The sequence below is a fragment of the Mauremys mutica genome, chromosome 13 (genome assembly GCF_020497125.1).
Source record: "Mauremys mutica isolate MM-2020 ecotype Southern chromosome 13, ASM2049712v1, whole genome shotgun sequence".
NCBI lineage: Eukaryota > Metazoa > Chordata > Testudines > Geoemydidae > Mauremys > Mauremys mutica.
In genome coordinates, this window is record NC_059084.1 from 3,127,501 (window position 1) to 3,149,429 (window position 21,929).

Genomic DNA, 21,929 nt, shown 5'->3' on the forward strand with positions numbered 1-21,929 from the left:
CCCTGGCTGCAATTTAAGCCCATTGCTTCTTGTCCTGTCCTCAGAGGTTAAGAACAATTTTTCTCCCTCCTCCTTGTAACAACCTTTTATGTACTTGAAAACTGTTCTCATGTCCCCTCTCAGTTCTCTCTTCTCCAGACTAAACAAACCCAGTTTTTTCAATCTTCCCTCATAGCTCATGTTTTCTAGACCTTTCATCATTTTTGTTGCTCTTCTCTGGATTCTCTCCAATTTGTCCACATCTTTCCTGAAACGTGGCTCCCAGAACTGGACACAATACTCCAGCTGAGGCCTAATCAGCGCGGAGTAGAGCGGAAGAATTACTTCTTGTGTCTTGCTTACAACACTCCTGCTAATACAGCCCAGAATGATGTTTGGGTTTTTTTGCAACAGCGTTACACCGTTGACTCATATTTACTTCGTAGTCCCCTGTGACCCCCAGATCCCTTTCCGCAGTGCTCCTTCCTAGGCCATTTCCCATTCTGTATGTGTGCAACTGATTGTTCCTTCCTAAGTGGAGCACTTTGCATTTGTCCTTATTGAATTTCATCTATTTTCTTCAGACCATTTCTCCAGTTTGTCCAGATCATTTTGAATTTTAATCCTATGCTCCAAAGCACTTGCAACCCCTCCCAGCTTGGTATCGTCCGCAAACTTTATAAGTGTACTCTCTATGCCATTATCTAAATAATTGATGAAGATATTGAAAGAACCAGACCAGAACCGATCCCTGCGGGATCCCACTCATTATGCTCTTCCAGCATGACTGTGAACCACTGATAACTACTCTCTGGGAATGATTTTCCAACCAGTTTTGCACCCACCTTGTAGTAGGTCCATCTAGGTTGCATTTCCCTAGTTTATTTATGAGAAGATCTTGTGAGACAGTATCAAAAGCTTTACTAAAGTCAAGATATATCACGTCTACTGCTTCCCCCGTCCACAAGACGGGGGAAGTTATCCTGTCAAAGAAAGCTGTCAGGTTGGTTTGACATGATTTGTTCTTGACAAATCCATGCTGACAGTTTATCACCTTATTATCTTCTAGGTGTTTGCAAATTGATTGCTTATTATGATCTACATGTTGCCTGGGGTTTTACGTAAGCAGTACCTAGCGTTGTGCAATGGGAAGAGTATTGTGCTCAAACGGTGGGTGTGTCCTGTCTGTGCATTAAGGCGGGGGTCCAGAATGCCCCAGCAGGTCTCCTGGGAGAGGTTGCTGCTCTACCTGGGACCAGTCTCTCGTGGTTTAACATTGTGGAGAGCCTGGGAAGCTGTGAGGTGGTCGTTAAGGCAGGGGCTGCGTCCCCCCAGGGTGGACTTTGATATGGGTTTCCCAGCGGCTTACAGCACATCCCAGTTAAGGGAGAAAGGAATCCTCCTCCAGAACCACTTCGTAGAGGGGTTTGCACACTCAGAGTGGGGCTGGCAGCTTGAGCCTATCACCATTATTATCTATTACCCGGATTTCCATAGCCGCTGGCATCCTCTGTCAGGATGCAGGCCCCAGTGTCCAGGCACTATAGGAAGATTAAGCGTGATCTGGTCGCTACCCCGAAGAACTTACAGTCGAATAGCTGCGCACCCCTGGGGCTTCTGTCTCCAGCTTCACCTCCCCACACACCAGTGTGTGACTGTCCATTACAACATCCCCTTCCCCCCTGCAGCCAGCTGGCATCCCAGAGCTGGCCCCATCTCCTGGGCAGTGGCCAGTTCGCAATAACAGCACAGGCATCTGCTCCAAAGCAGTTATACTGCAGCCCACGTGCTTCCTGTCGCCAGTCCATCCTCACACGGGGCCGCATCCAAACCCCACTGAGATCAGTGACTCCCGCTGACTGGATCAGGCCCTCAGTGGAGCGTCCCTGGCAGGGGCATCATGACAGAGGGGAATCATGCAGGTTCCCCCGCCCCCAGCAGCCCCAAGAGCGAGGAGTGGGGCACTAACCAGGTGGACAGTGTATCAGGAAAGCAACAGCAGGTGGGGGTGGGGGTTATGTCCTTCATTAACCATGGTCACTGCAGCTGGCTACTGTACCCCCGCAAGGGAGAACCCAGCCCCTGCCCAAAGCGCTTACAGTGCAAGCAGACGAGCCCGGCGCTACAGCTGCCAGAAGTGCTGCTGGGCTTGGGCAACGAGGGATGTTGCTTGGCTGCCCCGCTGCCCCCTCCAAGGAGCCATGTCCACTCAGACACGTTCTCAGCGGCCAGGGCAGAGGAGCTGCTGTAAGTGGCTTTAGAGAGAGTCTAGTTACACCCAGGATGGGGGCGGGGTGGGGGCGCCTGGTGCTGCAGGCTCTGGGGTTTGGCTGGTGGCTGTGTACTCAGTGGACAGGGTGGGGTTATGGGTTAAAACAAGGGGATCCAGGAGGGCCCTGTCTCCTGTAAGAATCTGATACTTTCCCCCTGTTCAACACAGCGTATTAAAAAGCACTGAATGGACAGGGAAGTTCATTCATGGGCTTGTGATCCCTTCTCAGTTTAACCCTTTGTGGAGAGGTTTCAAAGCGGTAGCCATGTTAGTCTGTATCAGCAAGAACAACGAGGAGTCCTTGTGGCACCTTGGAGACTAACACATTGATTAGGGCATAAGCTTCCCTGGGCTAGAACCCACTTCATGGGGTGCATGGAGTGGAAAATCCAGGAGCCGCTATCAATACCTGAAAGGATGGGAGTTGTGAGGTCAGTCTAAGGAGACAAATCTCAAGCCAACCCACGATGCTGAATGAATGGCCCTGCTGCCAACCATTGCACGGGGCAAGCTGAGGCCTGGAAGAGGTGATGCCATACAGACCTGCAGTGCTGGAATGATTGGCAGGCTCACGGCTGGAATACCCAGGGGCATGTTACACATCTGGGCTGATAAGCTCTGGTTAGGACTGGGACTGCGGGATTAGAACTGCGGGATTTGTGCTAAACTCCAGGAACACAGGTACAGCTCTGGCGTGTCTCCGGGCTGGAAGAGCAGGAGGTGGGCGAGCTCTGGATTGCTACAGCAGATCACTTTGCGAGCCAGGGCCGGATTAGCAGGGGGTAGTGCAGGTCGGGAGGGTGGGGCTGGAATGAAGGTGCGCCGTTCTCTGGCTGGCTTCATGCTCCGAGCAGCGGCAGCATTGCGTGGGGGTCTCAGGACTGGGAGGGCAGTGGGGGCTGAGGCAGAGGAGCAGGGTCAGAGTGGGGCTGGGGAAGGCTGCCCGGTCCAGCTCCCTGTGTTCTCCTGACTGAAGAGGGGGACGCCACCTTCTGAATGGAGCCCAACCAGTTCCTACGTTACAGCTGGCATCTGTGTAAGTGTGGAGAGAGGAAAAGCAGCGAGAAACCGAGCCCCTCTTACTGACTGGGCCACTGCTCCGGCTCGACGCAGCCCTCCCGCTCCAGCTCCCGGCCAGAGGAGAGCAAAGAGTGAAAGTGCTTCGAGCCTGGGTTCTTCCACGTTCCATCCGCCTCCAGCTGGGCCACGCTTCCGCTCTGCTTGTATTTGACTGGGGATGGCCAAATCGTAGGGCCAGTCCTGGCTGGAGATGGAATGTGACCAGGATTCGGTTCCTGTTTCGTGCCACCTGAAGGACGCCCCCTGCCAGCCCAGCCACCGCCACCAAGGGGGGTGCTGTGCGCCCGCAGGGCGACAGCTGCTGAAAGCGCCTCTCGTTAATCAGAGGCCGGCTCAGTCCCAGCCATGTCAATGGGGGCGGATGCTGCGGCCCAGCAAGGTGCAGCTCCTTTAACGTTGAAACCTGCCTTGCCCACACAGCTGGGATAACTGATGTGCAACCGGGGGGCTCCCTGCCGGGATAAAGGGGGTGGGATTGGCCCTGGTGGGGGAAGGGGTCTCTGACCCCGATCCTGCAAGCTCCCACTGACATCAGCTGGAGTGTCAGTGATCAGACTTGCTCCCACGCTCAGCTCACGCTGCCTCGCACTCCTCAGGCCAGGGTCACCCCCCCCAGATGGAGGCAGGTGCAGCAGAGGGGCCCATTGCTCGAATGCACCCGGTGGGACAGCCCCTCCCATCTCTCCCTAGGGGGCAGCTCTGCAGTCTGTGGCTCCTGGACGCAGGCAGCACATAGGAGCAAGGGGCCACAGTCCCCCGCATGGGGGAGGCAGGGAAGAGGGCGCTGCACTGGAAGACTCTCCAACGCAGCACCTAGCCATGCTGGCTCTGTGCATCATGAGCCACTCGGGGAAAAGAGGCAGCAAGAGAGAGAGGCCGAGGGGTGGGGGTGCACTTCCCCTCCCAGCTGGGTCGGGGAGTCCCTGATCTCGCAGTCTCAGCACTGCAGGCACCCAGCCCCCTGGTCCTGGGCTGCAGGGCAAGCTAGAGGGCCCGATACAGAGAAGTCAGGGCCAGTCAGAGCACTTCCCATGGCATCATGAAAACTCCAGCTCCTGCGTGGGCCGTGGGTGGAGGCCCTGATGGCTGTGTGACTGCCTGGGCTCGGCGTGTCGGCCCTTCCCCGTCAGGGAGACAGGGCGCACGGAGCCTGGGGGACGGAGCGTCACAGCAAGGATGGGGGGGGATCCCCAGGCTTGGCAGCCAGCTGAGCCCTGGGCACCCCTCCCGCAGAGCAGATTTCAAAAAGCAGGTATTACCAAAAGGTCCCTTGTGTGGGTCTCAGCTGGGGGCAGAATCCAGAACTCCCTGAGTCCCAGCCCCACGGCCTTGGCTTGCGTTGGAGCATCTCCCGGGAGAGTCTCGCTCGCTCGCTGGGTTCAAACCGCTGACGCGCTGGGCGACTCTCTGCAGCTCAGCTCCCCCCTCTGTAACAGGAGGGTTCTAGCTCTTCCAGGCCAGGAGGTGATTAGTCAATGGTTCTGGGGCACCTTGAAAATGCCAAGGACTCTGTAGGTGCGAAGCTAGGGCTGGCAGCGGCCACAGGCCTTTCATGCCAAATCCCCAGCACCCACTGAGACGTGAGGACCACCAAACAGAGCCGAAAAATACTAGCCACTGCTTCCTGGACGCCTGCTGGCGACACTCCCGTGAAAGGAGCCCTAAGAGTCTCCTCTCCCTTACACTAGGGTAGCACCACTAACTGCAGTAGATTGACTCCTGATTTACACCAGTGTAACTGAGGTGGAATCGGGCCCCATTGCATTTGGAGGGAGTGGGGGGTCTGGGAGAAGTTTCTGAAGACAATAGAGAAACCCCAGGTACAGTTAACAATTTAGCAATTCCTGTTGCTCAGTGAGAGGAGGAGGGAGATGAACCCTCAGCAGCTGCCTTCAGCACAAACACCAGCGTGCGCTGCCTGACAGCGAGGGAAGCAGCCCCCGGGAGAACCCGGCAGCTTCCTTTGGGGCTGCTTCCCTCCCGGTGCCACGTTCCAGCTGACTGCCCCAAAGCAGCATCTGTCCTGGCTCCCGTACCTGGTTCTTTTACACAGAGGCATTTGCCTTGCCTGCCTTCTCCCCCAGCCCCGTTTTCAGATCCCAGGACTCAAAGTGGCACCACGCTGTGCTGGGAGGAGGCTCATTTATGGCCACGAGGATTCGATATGGCTTGGCTTTCCCCTCCAGTTAATAATGCACCTTGGACCCATTAAGTTGTTATGGTCAACATTACATATTTGCTAAATGCCTGCAACATTTGTGTGCCTAGCTATAGCTGGAGGGACTTCACTGAAATGCCGAGGGATTTACGAGTGTCTATTGCGCTTTTAGGTTTTTATGATATTTTTTGCATTCTCTGTCGACAATTTGTTTGGGAGCTGGGAGCAGAGCAGCTGAAAGAAGTTTGTAGTTCCTGGCCTAGCTTGGGTGGGCACCAGCTGAAACAGACAAGGTCTACTCCACGAGCCATGGGCGTGTGACAGAGCGCTGAGAACCAGAAGCTGAGCCAGCACTGGTTACTGTAAATCCAATTAGCTCCCCCGGAGAGGGCCTGATTGAGGGGAGGGGTGGCTAATTACTAGTTCGGCCTGAGCGGGGCAGAGCTAAGGGGATAATTAGCCCATTAACTGCCAGAATGGGAAAGAATCACCAGAAGGAAGTGCCAGGAAAGCCGAGCCGAGCCATGCCAGGGTACAGGTAGATCTCTGCCTGGAGCAATCTCTCCCCTCTCTGATGATTGTATAACACCGTAGAATTGCTGCCCGGGGCTGTACGAGGGTGATGGCTGATAAAGCACAAATACAGTGCTCTGCGGTGTTACAGACTGGGGGGATCAAAGCCAGGAGTGCAGGGCCATGCCTGTCCCAGGGGCTCATGCCCAGCGTGCACACACGCTCGCACTAGCTCTCAGTGGGCTAGCACGAGTATAGACAGCCGTGTAGCTGCAGCACAGGGAGTGTCGTGGCGGCAGGGCCAGCTGTGCCGCATGCTAACCGGCCTGAAACCAGTGGGTTTGTGCTCGGCCCAGCTCAGCCGGGCCCCCGCTGCTGCTATCTGGGCTATTTATACTCACGCTGGTTCCGTGAGAGCGACACGAGGGGGGCCAACCACACCCCTACCCTGTAGTATAGACCTAGCCATGGAGAAATCACAAACAAAACGGTTTCCTTTGCCGAAGTCTAGCTGTGCTCAAAGTGTAAGAGAAGCAGCTTAGAGTAACGGATCCCCCCATGCAGCCCACACAGGCTGTTTGCGAGCCCTCGGCCTTTTGGGCACCGGCCCACTCTGCTTGGTGAGTTTGGCCACGTCCCTTAAAGTCACACGAAGGGCGAGAAAACATGAGTGTTGGTGCTGATCCTGGGCTCATTCACACCAGCGTAACTCTGCTGGCTTCAGTGGAATTCCTCCTGATTTACACCGGACACCTGATTCGTGCAGGCTCTAAACTGGTGAGACTCTGTAGCTGTGGGGAACGTTTTGGAGTGTGTTGGTCAGGCAGCCCTGGCTCATAGACTGCAGAGGGAGCTTTGCCTAAGCCAGGGCTGCAGGGCTGGGCCCATTCAGGAAGGTGTGGGGTTCACACAGTCGTCCCTTGCACCAAGGGTGCTTGGGAGTCAGGTTCCATTTCACCCAAACCTCCAGAGCTGAGGAGAGGGGAGTGTACATTTTGGGGAGAGGGAAGGGAATGGAGCAGCAAACTCAAGGCCCAGACTGGTAACTTCAACAGCGAGCAGGAGAACAAGTGCGATGCACTGGTTAGCGCTGTCCCTTCCAAGCACCGAGGTGGGGAGGGGGAGGTGTGCACCAGCCCTGACAACATGAATGGGAACCACACGTATAATGATGGGAGGAAGCCTTAAAAAAAATCAAGAAAGAACTAGATAAGTTCATGGAGGACAGGTCCATCAGTGGCTATTAGCCAGGCTGGGCAGGGATGGTGTCCCTAGCCTCTGTTTGCCAGAAGCTGGGAAGGAGCGACAGGAGATGGATCACGTTAGGATTCCCTGTTCTGTTCATTCCCTCTGGAGCACCTGGCGTTGGTTACTGAGAGAAGACAGGATACTGGGCTGGATGGACCTTTGGTCTGACCCAATATGGCCACTCCTATATGTTCTTAGACATAGAAACCTCCAGCATGAGAGTATGTGAAACAGGATTAGTTTTGTGGAAGAGGGGAGAGCGGGAGTGAGGCCAGCAAAGACATAACTGATGCCAAAAGGAGCGATTGTAATTAGACACGTTGTTTTAAGTATTGATTTTATGTTGCACGCCTCTCACCTGCCCTGTATATGTGGAGTCCTTAGAGATGGTCCCAATCCAACCCCCCAGACACAAGCACTCCCAAGCTGTGCATGGAGTTTACAGGTCCCATCATGACAGCCCCAGACCCCAAATCCCTCAGATCCACATTTTGCAGGTGGGCCATAGCTCTTTTACTGATGCTGATGATGCTGATGATGCTAGGAGAAAAAGGGACGCGAGAATCCCAAGGTAGCACTTAGTTATGCCTTTGTTCTGATTGACTCGCAGACTGTGAGTGCATCGGGAATTCTGGCTCCCATCCAGCACACCACTTAAGCACATAGAATCATAGAATATCAGGGTTGGAAGGGACCTCAGGAGGTATCTAGTGCAACCCCCTGCTCAAAGCAGGACCAATTCCCAACTAAATCATCCCAGCCAGGGCTTTGTCAAGCCTGACCTTAAAAACCTCTAAGGAAGGAGATTCCACCACCTCCCTAGGGAACCCATTCCAGTGCTTCACCACTCTCTGAGTGAAAAAGTTTTTCCTAATATCCAACCTAAACCTCCCCCACTGCAACTTGAGACCATTACTCCTTGTTCTGTCATCAGGTACCACTGAGAACAGTCTATGCTTCAGTGAGACTACTCACATGCTGAAAGCTAAGCAGGAGCATAGGTGCTTTGCTGGGGCGGAGCCCAGTTTGGTACATGAGCTGGCTGAGAGAGCAAAGAGAAGTTTTGTGTGGCTAACGCACCAATTCATACAAGCCTAAAAGTCTTTGCTCTTCTCTCTCGGTCAGGTCTCAGTCAGATCCCATCAGCTGGGGCTGGCCTATTCCCACAGACACTTCAGGCTCGGTATTAACATCCAGGAGCCAGGGTCATGCTGCTGCACCTCCTCTGCTCGGCTCTGTGCTACTGGGGAACTGTCCAGCAAAAGAGCCCCTAGGAAGAAGAGCAGAAAGGATCTCAGTGACTCCATCAAGCAGAGGGAGCCAATGACACAACCAAGCCAGAGCCACACCCAGCCGATCACTCACTTTCTCACCTGTAAAGATCACAGAGGGAGGGATGGAAAGGAACCTTGACCCATCTACCCTCAGAGGAGTGACGTTCTGGAACAGCCTTCTCAGAGGAGCCGAGGGGGCAAAAAACCTCGTTTATGGAGGGGATGGTGTGATGAGACTGCCTACAGTGGCATGGAGCTGAACTGCGACTAGAGATGGGACACCAGGTAGGGAGGGCTCTGAGTTACGACAGAGAATTCTTTCCCAGGTGTCTGACAGCTGGGTCTTGCCCACATGCTCAGGGTCCAACTGATGGCCATATTCTGGGTCGGGAAGGAATTTTCCCCAGGTCTGATTGGCAGAGACCCTGGTGGGGGGATGGGGGGGTTGCCTTCCTCTGCAGCATGGAGCCCGGGTCACTTGCACGTTTAAACTAGTGTAAATGGTGGATTCTCTGTATCTTGAAGTCTTTAAACCATGATAGGAGGCCTTCAGGACCTCAGCCAGAGGTTAGGAGTCTGTCTGTGATGTGCAGGAAGTCAGACTAGATGATCACGATTGTCCCTCTGGCCTGAAAGTCTAGGAGTCTAGGAGACACAAGACAGGGTGTGCAGGTAAAGCCTGATCTGAAGCCAACTGAGCTCAATGGGAGTCGTTTCACTGGCCACAAAAGACTTTGGGTCAGGCTCTTAGTGTTTGAGGTCGAGAGCTCTGGCCTCATGTAAGGGAAGAGGTGCATAAGGGCTGCCCATGCTCTGCTACTCCGCCAATGGACTTCCGTCCTGACCCTCGATAGGCCTGCTGCTCCGGTCTTGGGCAGCTGTTCTTCAGAATCTATTCACTGCTCAATTTATGCCACCCAAAACCATTTGTACCAACCACTGTGAAGCAACCTATGAGCTACTAGAACTTGAACAGGGAACATATCTGAGCCATGTGGTAGCTTAAAGTTGAGCTATAAATAGCCAACGTGCCTCCAAAGGAGGAATTGGGCATCATGGGTATAGAACTCGCCTTGTCCCCCAGGATATTTCCTTGTGGGGTGTTCCCCAAATTCCCTTTGCTGGACCACTGTACAGCTCCTGGCTGACGCTATCATTCTTTGATGGCTCTGTGAAGGTTTAAATCTACAGTGTGGACAATAACTGAGAACTGTTTGAAGGTCAAATCCCTGAGACCATAAGGGGGACCCTGGGCCCATGAGCAATCGCAGGCATCTGAATCATCAGTGATTGTTTTTAAATATTTCTTTCACTCCCTGGTGTTTCACTATATCAGGTCTTGCTATTTCTAAGTTGGCTGGAGCCAAGGCACCTGTGTTTGTCAAGCCACGGCTCTGCTTTCCCATGAAGTGGCTTGGCATTGCCGGAACTCCATTCACAAGCAGAGACATGCATCCGACCAAGTGGATATTCACCCACAAAAGCTCATGCTCCAATACGTCTGTTAGTCTATAAGGTGCCACAGGACTCTTTGCTGCTTTTACAGATCCAGACTAACACGGCCACCCCGCTGATACTTGACACAAGCAGAGAGTAATTCCTGATTTACACCCATGTCAGTGAAATCTGAATCAGACCCAGAGGCAGGTAGGTGACTTGCCCACAGGCAGGCAGATAGTCAGTGGCAGAGCCAGAACAGAACCCAGGAGTCCAGCTCCTTTCAGCATTACAAAAACTCCCCCTCCCACAAGCACAGACAATGAGCCAGATTCTAACCTTAGTTATGCTGATATAAGCTTGAAGTTTCTCTGTAGAATTTAAGGAGGTTTCTCCAGACTTGCACTAGTGTAACCGAGGTCAGTATCTGGCCCCATATTTTGCCTCTCTTGATTAAAGCAAATTCTCTTTACAGGCTGGCGCCTCACAATAGGGTGACCAGATGTCCTGATTTTATAGGGACAGTCCCAATTTTTGGGTCTCTTTCTTATATAGGCTCCTATTACCCCACACCCCATCCCGATTTTTCACGTTTGCTGTCTGGTCACCCTACCTCACAAGCCCCCTGTAACAGACTTCATGCCGAATCCCAGAGGCGTGCTTGCCTGCTCTCAGAGGAAACGTTTGGCATCTGGTTAGTCTCTGCAGCCAGAGACAATCCCAAAGGTACTGTCTGGCTCTCAGAACGCGCTTCAAGCAACACCAGCTGAAGGATGAAAGAAAATGGCAATTGGAGAGACTGAGACTGGACCAGACTCCAGGATCCCTATCCCCCCATCACAGGATGAGAGCAGCCAGTGGCAATTACCGGACCCTGCAGCAAAAGCCCTGGACTCCCTGTGTTTCTCCCATGAGCAGTGCAGCGAACTGTTTGGCTGCGCAGCCTTGGGGCCATTTGTCTTAGACATGTTGTTGTGTTCGTCAGTTGTGCAATATTTTAAATACGAGATGAACTGACGCCATTTGTTTATCTACACCGCAGAGTCAGTGGGCTAGATCCTCAGCTGATGTAAATCAGCACAACCCCATTGATTTCCATGGAACCCCAGGGATTTACACCAGCTGAGGACCTGGCCTTTTGTATTGAATCTTCAGAACATGAAGAACATTGGCACATGCCTCCAGCATGGTTGGCACATGCCATGTGCGATCACAGGGCTTTGCAATGGATATGTCTTGCACAACACATAATGAACACCCACCCGTCAACTCAACACCTTTTACAAAAGCACACAATAAAAACAGAGAACATTGATTTGACTCCCATGAGACAATTGAGTAGCCCTTTTCCCATTAACACTGGTCACTTCTCCAGCAGACTCTGATTACAAAAGTGAGTTGCTCAGGACACAGGGCAAGGTATAAAAACAGGGGCAGTCCTGATGGCTGCAGAATTCAGACTGATCTGCCTGACGGCCCTAGTTTGCTACCTGTGTGCAGGTGAGAAGCACTTCCTGCCCTGCTTCGAGCCAGATGCAATATGATCTTCACCCAGTGTTGGCCATTAGCTCTGACCATACGTGAGTGCTAGACATCAGCGGAGGCAGAAAGAAGATGCCAAAGGAGGCCACTCCTCAGCCAGGTGGTGCAGAGAGGGCTGCGGCAGGAACGGTCTCTCTGAGCAGGTCTGTTCTTTCATGGGGGGACCTATTGGCAACAGCAGCTGGGAAGAGCGAAGCCCGAGCCTTCAGACAGCAGTCGGTTCGTGGTCCCCAAAGCCAGGATGAAACGTCTGTTTCACCCAATGAATCCCAGCTAGCGGAACGGGCTAGGGAAGTTCACCAAAGTAGAATTTACCTCAAAGAGCCAAACTTACCCTTGGTGCAGTTGACTCAGAGATGACACCAGGATGAATTTGGACCAAAATGTTTGAATCTGTTTAGTGAGGAGCTCTGGCCCTCCCCACCCAAACAGAAATATCGACCCTGGAAAGGCTGGGCAGCCAATCTGCTGTACGCGGGATTCCAGTGCTCTGCAATGGCACAGCCACTCGCCTGGGCACCCGCCATGGTAGCTATTGCTCCCCTACTCTTGAGACGAGGTATTGCACAAAACTTGGAATCACCCTGAAAACCGGCCAGTTCTGCACTATCTCAAAGCCATTACCTCGGACAAGCTCTCCAGGTGACAGTCAGCTAAATTACCCATCCCCCCTTCCCCAGAATGACCCGCTCGACAATATACAGAACACTCCCGGCACTTTTGCAAACCCCAGCTGAGCTAGCCCCACCGCAGCGCCACGCAGCGCGGAAGCATTCGCCCCCCGTACAGACGAGAGCGAGCTAACGATGAGGGGGACACCAGGGGATCAAACGGCAAAGTTTGTGTCTGCTGTCGTAAATTAACCCTGGTCTCTCCTTTTGCATTGCTCAGTGCCCTGTCCCCTATAACAGCATCTGGCTCAGCTCCAGGCATGACTAACATGCCCCCCGCATTCCTCCCTCATCCTATGGCGATAACGTTGCCAGACGATTTTTTTTTTGCCCACCTGCCAATTCTTCCAGTTGCTTGGGCTCTCTCTGAGCCCAGGCTGCCCTCCCCGAGTGCAGCTCTGCCTGTTGCTATCAAGCTAGAAAGGCGAACTGCAGTGTGTACTGTACCTTGTTTCTTCCTTCTGTTCTGCATGCGCATTTCCATGGAGTTGATGAATAACAGCAACATGAAAAGTATCCACTGCATCTGGGCAGGAGTAATTTAGGGCAGGAAAGGAATCAGATCATCCAAGCGGCTGGTGTGCCTCCTGTCGGATACAGACCGAGCGAGGGCGGCAGGGAGAGAAAGTGGCCCTTGCGAAAGCAGAGCTCACAGCATCCCACGAGTGGCTTAAGCAGTCACGCAGCAAAGCTGGAAGGTGGCATGAATGGAGCATCGAAGACCCGGGCGGTGCTCAGTCCACTGCTGGGATCATGGTGCCGCAGAAGTGATGGCCGGTCCAGGGAGCTCGTCCTTTATATGCAGATCCCAACCCCCCACCCTCACACCCCTCCAAAAAATCCCACAACAACAAACCAACTTGCAAACAAATTGGCTGAAGTTTACCACTCAGAAACACTCCAGGCTCCACCTCAGCTGGGAAGTGACCCACTGTGCATCTGCACAGCACTTGTACCTCTGCCAGGCCTGAGAATTCAGGTTCAACGCGGAGCCCACTGCTCAGAAACTCTGGGTGGAGTCAAGCAAATTAACCCTGCCTGTGCCGGCAAGCTTTGTTTCATCTCGTTCCCTGAATCCCGGTGCTCCCCTCACAAGGCGGACCAGCCCATGTCAATTAGTCAGACTTAGCTTTGGTCTCTCCAGACTTTCTTCTAGGAAGGGGAAAATTAATCACTTGAATTTACTAAACCACACTCCATATGACAGATCTGCTGTGTCTTGGGGGCAAAAGCAAATGGGTACAATAGCTAAAAGCCAGAACCAGAGCAGGAGTAAACCTCCGTCACTCCACTGACTGCAATGGAGCCGGGCCAATTTACACCCCTAGAGGATCTGCCCCCCATCCTCTTTAGAGCTGCTGCTGCGCCTCGTTTTCCAAGCTGCTAATAAAGGTTTCTCTGAGAGCTGTAGAACCTGAGATGTGTCTCGTCGAACCTTGTCTCTGAACTGGAGTTTGCCAGCACGTAACCCTTTCGCAGCCAGTCCCGCTCGCTCTGGGCCTTGCACGCTGTTTGGCTGCATTGTTTAGACAGCAATAGCAGTTTAAATGCTGACAGCCTGACTGGTGGGACGGCCGTGTGAGCTAACCACTAGGACTGATGGCTGGGTCGCTTTTACTATGGCCTTGCTGTACTGGGAACAGTGACAGGGTGCTGTTAACAGGCTCAAATTGGTCTCTAGAGAAGTCAGCACCCTGGTCACTTAGGACACCCAGGGCACTGGATGTGGAGGAAGATGGGAACACTTAGACTTGCGGGTAGCCTGGTGAGTTAACGAGGTAATTAGCTCACCACTGGGAGAACCCAGGAAGGGAAGCAGGCAATGTACAAGGCTAATTCAGGGCACAGGAGGGAGCGCCTCAGAACTGCTGCTATAGGCTTGTATTGTAGCCGGAGCGTAAGGAGACAAACAATAAGCACATGTGGTGAAGTTACCTTGGTGGATCTGTGTGCTGCGTAATTCACCAAGAGGGCTTCCAAGCCAGGGTTTTCCTGGAGAGGAAGTGGGAGCCCATTCACAAGTGGGGGCTTGTCTGGGGACCATTTGTTAGCCAGAACCAGAAAGGCTTGAGAGACGGCATGTGGGAGGCCAAGTTGGAAAAGACTGAGGAGCTGACGTGGCGGCTGGTAGAGCAACAGGAGATGCAGAGGACACTTCTGGCATTCCAGCAAACCCAGCAGGCCAAGCAACAAGTTCTGCTGGGATGGCAGGTGGAGCAACAGCCGGTGTTTCAGGAATTCATGAAGGAGCAGACCCAGGTGCAGCAGCAGTTAATACAGAATGTGGCAAGTCCTGCCGGTGGGAATGGAAGTCAGGACTCTGTAAAATGGGCCCCGGGGCTGGTCCTGACACATTCCTACTGACTTTTGGGAGAATTGCTGCTTGTGCGGGCTGGGATACACGATTATGGCTAGCCCTTTGTCTGGTGAGAGAAGCACAAGCCACTTACGCTGAGTGACGAGCAGGTCAATATTAGACCGTGTAGGCTTGTCAGCTGAGTGGTACAGAGAGTAATTTAGGGCAGCCAGGTAGACTCAGGGGGTCAGGCCCAGAGCATTTGTGCAGAAGTTGAAGGACTGAGCCAACCAATGGCTGAGGCCAAGTGGGCAGCATGTGGAAGAGATCATGGATGCCATGATATTAGAACAATTCATGCAGAGCCTCCCAGACACCTCAAAAGTCCAGGTGAGGAGACGTCAACCAGTGACGGTGGAGGCAGTGGTAAAGTTGGGTGAGGAGTGTGTTGGAGGCAGGTTTTCCCAGGAAAGCAGCTTGTCCCACACACCAGGGGAAGCGGGGGGCGGAGGGGAAGATGGGATCCCTCAAGACAAGACGCAAAATAGGCCGCTTCGACCAGCCAGGATATTACCTGCTACCAGGGTAGGGGGAAAGGCCACATTAAGCGGGACTACCCGGAATGCAGACTGGGGGAATATTGCAGCTGGATTGTGGTGATGGAGACATCTAGGAAGGGTGTGAAAACAATCCCTGGAAGGGTGGGATATAGGCCAGAGGTGAGGGTTATTGATTCAGTGGCTGGTTGTTCGCTCTTGCGGAGCAGACAGGTAGAATTTCAGTGATTTCAGGAGGGGGAAGCCCTGTGCGTGGAGTGTGTACACAGGGAGAAAAAAAATTCTCCAGTGACAATAGACCCGTTGGAGGTACGCGGGAGGCTCCAATGCCAGAGGGTCAGGGGAGTGGAAACCTTGCCCCATCCTGTGGTCTTGGGGACTGATTGGAGCCCATTCCCGTTAGGTGGGGTGGGGGAAGGAACCTCGATGGGGGGTGAGTAAAAGAGGGGCTGGGATTAAGCCTGGGACCCAGAGCCCACAGGGGCAGATACCAGAAATCTAGGGTTACCAGATAGCACCTGTGAAAAAACAGGACAGGTGGCGGGGAAAGGGGGGGACAGGCACCTATATAAGAAAAAGTCCCCAAAACCGGGACATCTGGTCACCCTACAGAAAACCCTAAACAGAAAACAACAAGCCAAAGAAAGTGGGGCCCAGGTGGAGAATACTGGGGCAGAAGAGAAACTGGAAAAGGGGGTGAAGGAGCCGGGGTCACTCACACAAGGGCAACCCAAAGGAAGGGCAGGAGGTGAACCCCCCATACTCCAGTAAGGGGGCCTGGAGGAGGGAGTGACCTCAAAGGCCTGACTGCTAAAGGGGATCAGAGACCGTCAGCATGTGAGGGGCTGATTGGAGAGGAAACCCCCCTGGGCTCTACAAGGGATGGGGTAGATCCTGAGCCAGAGTTGTAGGTTGTCCCTGGTGTGATGACCTAGGGGACAACACTGAGTTGTGGGGTAGACCCCCCCCAAGGAGTACTGCTGCAGAAAGGCAGACAAAGGGACACGGGACAGCGAGGGGTAAGGGAGAAAACTGAGCCTGAGTGGAAAGGGGGACCCCAAGCTGAGCTGAGAAACGCAGAAGGGGGAGGTAGGTGACAGGTGCTGTTAAACCGGGTGCTATGGAAGCCAGCACGCTGGTCACTTTGAATGCCCAGGGCAGTGGGTGTGGTTAAGGTAGGATGGGGCATGTAACAGGGTATTTGGAGAGCCAGGTGGCTTTAGTGGTTTCCCTGGCCAAGGTGCCTCAGTCTTTCAGGCAGGGGGTAGGGGGACCTGGGCCCTCCCACTCCACCAAGTCCCAGCCCAGGGCCCTGTGTGAGTTGACCCTGAACAGGGGGCACTTGGAGCCACGGCCCTGGGATACTTCCTTCCAGAGACCCTTCAGTTTGGAGTAGGGCTCCTATAGTCCCATTCTCTGGGTGGCTTCCTGTGGCGCCCTCTCATGGATTGTGGGTGGTACCTGGCCACAGTCCCAGGCTCCTTCAGGTGGGGTAGCCATGAGCTTGGTGCAGCTGAACCCCACAATGTCTCTGGGCTGCAGTCACCCCATTCCTGGTGGCTCCTAGGTCTCCTCTGCAGTCTCCCTTGACTGGGAGACAGAACGTGCTCCCTGGTGGCTGGCTTGGCTGGCAAGCTAAGGACCCTTCCTTGCAGCTCCTGCCTCTTCACCAGTCAGCCCCAGCCTGGGCCCCACTCTCTCCTTTTCTACCCGCTCCTGGCCTGGCTGCAGGTATAATGGGGCGGGGCTGGCTGGGCCCAAAAGCTCTCTTTAACCCCTGCCATGCTGGCGGCCAGTTTCTCCTCTTCATTGCAGGGCACTTACACCTGCTGGTTGCCTGGTGAATTAATGAGTTAATAAGCTCATGTCCTTTACATCCAGTACAAACACACTTTTCTTTCTTTCTTTCTTTCTTTCTTTCTTTCTTTCTTTCTTTCTTTTATAAAATTAAAAAGTTTATAGGATTTTCAGAGGGAAGAGAATGTGTCCATTCAAACTTTGCAAACCAAGGAAATACAAGGGAGGTAACAGTTAATAATCCCTACAAGAAACCAGCCGGTGCTGGATCTGCACACAGTAGCATATGCCATGACTGAGCGCAAAACTGGGTTCCAGATGTGGATTCTGTGCCCCACAAATGTCTTGGGTGTTCAGCTCCAGAGCTTTGTTTTGTGCTCATCTCTTACAGCAGACAATGGGGTGAATGCGAAGGGCACGCTGGAGAATATTTTGCACTCCTCTAGCACCCTGTACCTAAAGATCTCAGAGCATTTTGCAAAGCTGCACAACGCCCCAGGAGATAGGTAAGGAGCGTTTTACCCATTTCAAAGGTTGGGCAAACTGAGGCACAAAGCGGCAACTTCTCTTTCTGACGCTGAGAAGAGAGAAGCCATTTTAAAACACACGAGAGAGTGACTAGTGAGGAAGATGTTAGCCAAACCTATTGGAAGTTCAGTTGCAACAGTCTCTTGTCTTAACATTATTTTGCTTGGCATTTAAGGCCTGAGCCTTCAATTCTTGCTCATGTGAGTCATCCTCCCTGAAGTCCATTCAGTGACATCAATGGAACTAGTTAATCATGTAGGAATAGGTGAAAAGTTGCAGGATCCAGCCTGTAAAACTCCCCCAAAATAATGAAACAGCTACTTTGAATGCAACATACAATTCTTTCTTGTGGTTGCCGCTAATGTGACATTTATTGCGACCTTTCCAGACGTTCACGCCAGCAAGTCCCTCAGGAGGAATTCATGACGAGCAAGGCTTTCGTAAGGCTAGAGCCATGTGACTTCCCAGGAAGGGGGACACTCCTTGGCCAAACTATCACCACAGAACCCAATCCAAGGGCAGTGGCTGGTGCTTAATGCACTTCCCCATTCAGGTGGCCCAAAGAAACCTGGTTCTTGAAATTGTCTGGCATTTTCCGGTCAGTCTTCAAAGTGACTCAGGAAAGGGTAAGGTTGTGTTACAGAGCAAGGGAGTTGAAGCCAGCCTGAAACTGGAGCCAGGATGGTTAACAGCAGTAGTCCCCATGGCTCTTGGGAAAGAGACAGTGGAAACACAGGAAACACAACTGCAGCCATGAATGAAATTCAACAAATAGGAAAACGTCTCTCTTCGTTGAGTAAGTCCATCCCATCCAGCGCGGTGCGTGAGTCAAGGGACTTACTGAACGAACTGAGCTTGCCATCCACTTTCTCATTTCTTACTGTAGAGGGTTCCCGTTTCAAGATGCTCTAATTTTTCTTTGGGCCAGTCCTCAACAATTCTGTGAAACCTATAAAACCAATATCAGAGGGGGAGCCGTGTGAGTCTGGATCTGTAAAAGCTGCAAAGAGTCCTGTGGCACCTTATAGACTAACAGACGTATTGGAGCATGAGCTTTCGTGGGTGAATACATCCGATGAAGTGGGTATTCACCCAGGAAAGCTCATGCTCCAATACGTTTGTTAGTCTATAAGGTGCCACAGAACTCTTTGCCGCTATAAAACCAGACGTATGGAAAAATCAGAATAGATTGAGAAGGACCAAGAATTCCCCATCATAGGGGAAAATACAACCCTCTCTCAAAAGGGAAAAGCTGTGATAAGTCCTTAAATACATTTCCATTCTGCGCTCACATTCACGTAGGGTTTTAGCTCCTGTTACACTTTAAAGTTCATTGGCCCATATACTAAAAATCCTCTGATACTTCCTGATAGAACAAAGTGCAGAACCTGGTGGCTGATGGAGAATCTACAGTTAAGCCACCTTACGCTGTCATCCTGTTCGTTCTTTTGAAATAAGCGGATTTGGGCTTGTCTAGTACCTCAGTGGGAGACCACTGAGGAATATCTACCACGTATGCTTTGGGAAGCGGTACTGGTGATTCAACTGGGACCATTCTTTAGTCCAGACCCAGTGCATTGCTAGCAGTGCTGTATGGCTGAAGGTGCCTCTTTTGCAGGAGATGTACCCTGGTGAGGACTAAAGAACCCATGGTACTCTACAGAAGAGTAAGTGTATTAACCTCAAGTCCTGGCAAAATTCCAGCATGAGCAGCCATGTTCTGTGTCCCCAAATTCCATCTGGAATTTGGCTGGCTTAGGTCACATGCTCTCTAACATGCTCAATGCCCAAGCTCCTGATCTCAAATCCTGCCCTGGGTGTCCCCGATACACAAAGAGCAAAGCATAACCTCCAGTCTCACTTCCTTTCGTATAAGATTAAGAGAAAACAATGAAACAAGAAAGAACAATAGCAGAGTCTCCAGAGGAGAGAGTGCTGTGTGTGCAACTCCTCTGCAACAGGCTGCAGCAATTCTGAGAAGAAAATGGCTACTATGTCCCACACAGGCAGAGTTATCAGACATGTAAAGGAGTAAAGCAAAGGAGTCGCTGTTTCATAGCCACAAACGCCCCAGCCCACGCTGTGGAAGGTCTGCTGAGTGTGAACAGCATGGGCCTTGGGGACACTTCGCCACCTCATTTTCCTCATATGCGTATGCAGAACTAGCAGCCTGAATTTGGGCTCTGGCTGTGGTCGCATGGGTGAACTTGCGATGCAAAGTGGGTTGTGTGCCATACCCAGCATTCCCCGACAGCTCACAGCTGTCTCCAAAGCCACGCTAGGAACGTTAGGAACAGCGATCCTGGGCCTGTGTCTCTATACAGACTGGCGTCCTGTGCCCCACGTCTCTTTTTCTCCGTAGCATTGTCCTTTCCAGCCCGTGCTCAGGAGGAGGCTGCTGGCTTGGAACCTAGATACAGAGACACTTTGCCCTTTATATTGGCTTCCAGTCAATGGAAGGAGACGTTGGCCTTGTCCACCCCCTCAATGGGTACAACGAGTTTAATGGAAGTTACTCATATCCTGCAAGGGAAGCACAGGGCATCTGGAACGGGTTAATTCTTCATTGGAACAGACGGGAATGGACACAGAGTATTCTGGGTCTATTTGATGCACAAGCATTTACTCTCAGACTGGGAATTATGATGGCAATGCATCCAGCTCGCAAGTGTTAAAACTCTCCCAAATGCCCCACTCCAGGTTCAAGTGCCCAACCAAACCTACCCCGCCCCTTGCCCCTGCAGTCCCTATGGACTCTCAGGTCAGCTGGGTGTGACTCTGCAGGCCTGATTCTCCTCTCCTTTGCACTGCTCTGTGTCGGGGGGAGGAGGGGGATGAGAGATGGGTGCATCCTAACCCTGCCCCAGGGAAGCCCTTTTGGGTGTGGCCTGTAACACAGGAGGTGTATTGCTCTAGACGCAGGTATCTGGCAAAATCCATGCTTTAGCTCAGGATGTAAGCAACTGAGGACAGGACCCATCTCTTCATTCTATGTGAGTGTTTACCACTACTAGGTGCTACAACAATACAAATAATAAATACTAATCTGGGGTTCTCTGGCCAGGTAAAGGGTTATTCTACCCCACCCATCACCTATGGACGGGCCACTGGCTTTAAAGAAGTAGCTTTCAGTGTTGCAATGAATCTGTAAGGAAGTGCCCCCACCCAAGTCCCTGTTAAAGAGGCTGGGTTGGGTGTTGCTCCAGAAAACAAGGCTCTTCAAAGGCTTAGCCAGGTGCTTGTTGCCAATAGCAGCTATTAGCTTCAGTTCTCTGCAGCCTGTGCCGTAGCAATAGAACTCGTTCCCTTCCCCAGCAGTGCCAGTTTGGTGGCCTGGACAGCGAGCCCTGCCTGCCTTCGCTGGGCGATGAAAATGTAAAGGGTCGGAAACGCTAGAACTGGGATGATTTGGAAACAGCCCCGAGTCCACGCCTGGCCCCCTCTGCAAGCGCAGCGGGGATCGGTTCTGAGGCTCAGTGACCCCAAGCAATGGCTCCCGGCATCAGGGTGTGTCTACACTGCAGCTGGGCACGAGTCTCCCAGCCGGGCTTCACAGCCCTGTGTTAGTGGGGTTTGTGCTCGGGTGCTCACAGAGCTGTGCAGACAGGCTGGAGTCTGGGCTGTGAACACTGGGGTGAGGGGGGGTTCAGAGCCCAGGCTCCAGCCCGAGCCACAACGGCCGCTCCTCTCTCTTGAATGCACTAGAGTGAGTCCAGCTGGCACAAAAGTTAGCCTGTCCCTCCGGTTAAGCTCCCTTTAGACTGGTGAGTTCGGAGAGCTCTTACTTCGCAGGCAGGAGTGTCCCGCTCATCACTGGGCTCACTGCTCTAACCAACCTGATTAAACAGGAATCCCAGCATGATCGGGGGCGGACTGAGATGTCCATCCACTTTAATTCCTTCCTTTCTTCCCATCCGTTCCACTGTCTCCAGGCAAAATTTCACCCTCAGGATACATGCAGTCAGCTGCCAATGAAATCAACGGGATGTGTGTGAGGACAGGAACTCCCTCGCTCCTGTCTTCATTCCTTCTCTTGGATTTCTCCCCTGCTCCCCCCTTCCTACCACTGCCCTCCCCTTACAGTCATTCCCTCTGCCCCAGCCCTACCGCGCTCATCAGACACAAACAAATCCTTCCCCAAAGAGTTAAAGATTCAGATGACAAAGAGACCATTTAAGAACCTTCGGCCCTTTCCATTGGAAAGCAAAAGTAATAATGGTTGGGATTTTTTTTTTAATGCCAGTGTGAAATAAATTGAAAAATTACCCATAAAACGCAGGTTTTCAGCAGCTGGCTCGGCTTTTCTTTCCATAAACAAACAAGCTGAAAGTAATGCCTTAAAGTGATTCAATTCCCAGATCTCTCGAGAATGTGTGTGTGCGTGTGGCGGGAGAGGGAACCCAGAGTGTGAGCATCTCCTAGTGTGTATGTGTACGTGTAAGGGAAGGAGCAGATCATTCCATGAGTGTGTCAGCTTCGCTGTGTGTATGTGTGAGGGTGAAGCGGGACATTCCATGTGTGAGTGTGTGACAATGCGTGTCTGCGTTTACTGGCTGGAGCTGGGTGTGGCTATGCAC

General features: G+C 52.5%; 1 protein-coding gene across 3 annotated transcripts in view; it reads right to left on the minus strand.

The window, feature by feature from the left end:
- The window catches only part of RSPO4 (R-spondin 4), a 30,178-nt gene extending 17,124 nt beyond the window's left edge, over positions 1 to 13,054 (minus strand). For all 3 annotated transcript variants that reach the window (XM_044984618.1, XM_044984619.1, XM_044984617.1), the window contains exon 1: positions 12,622 to 13,054. In XM_044984618.1, the coding sequence (XP_044840553.1) occupies positions 12,622 to 12,700 (79 nt within the window). In that variant the 5' untranslated portion in view covers positions 12,701 to 13,054. The remainder of the gene's footprint in view (positions 1 to 12,621) is intronic.
- Positions 13,055 to 21,929: the final 8,875 nt, after the last annotated feature.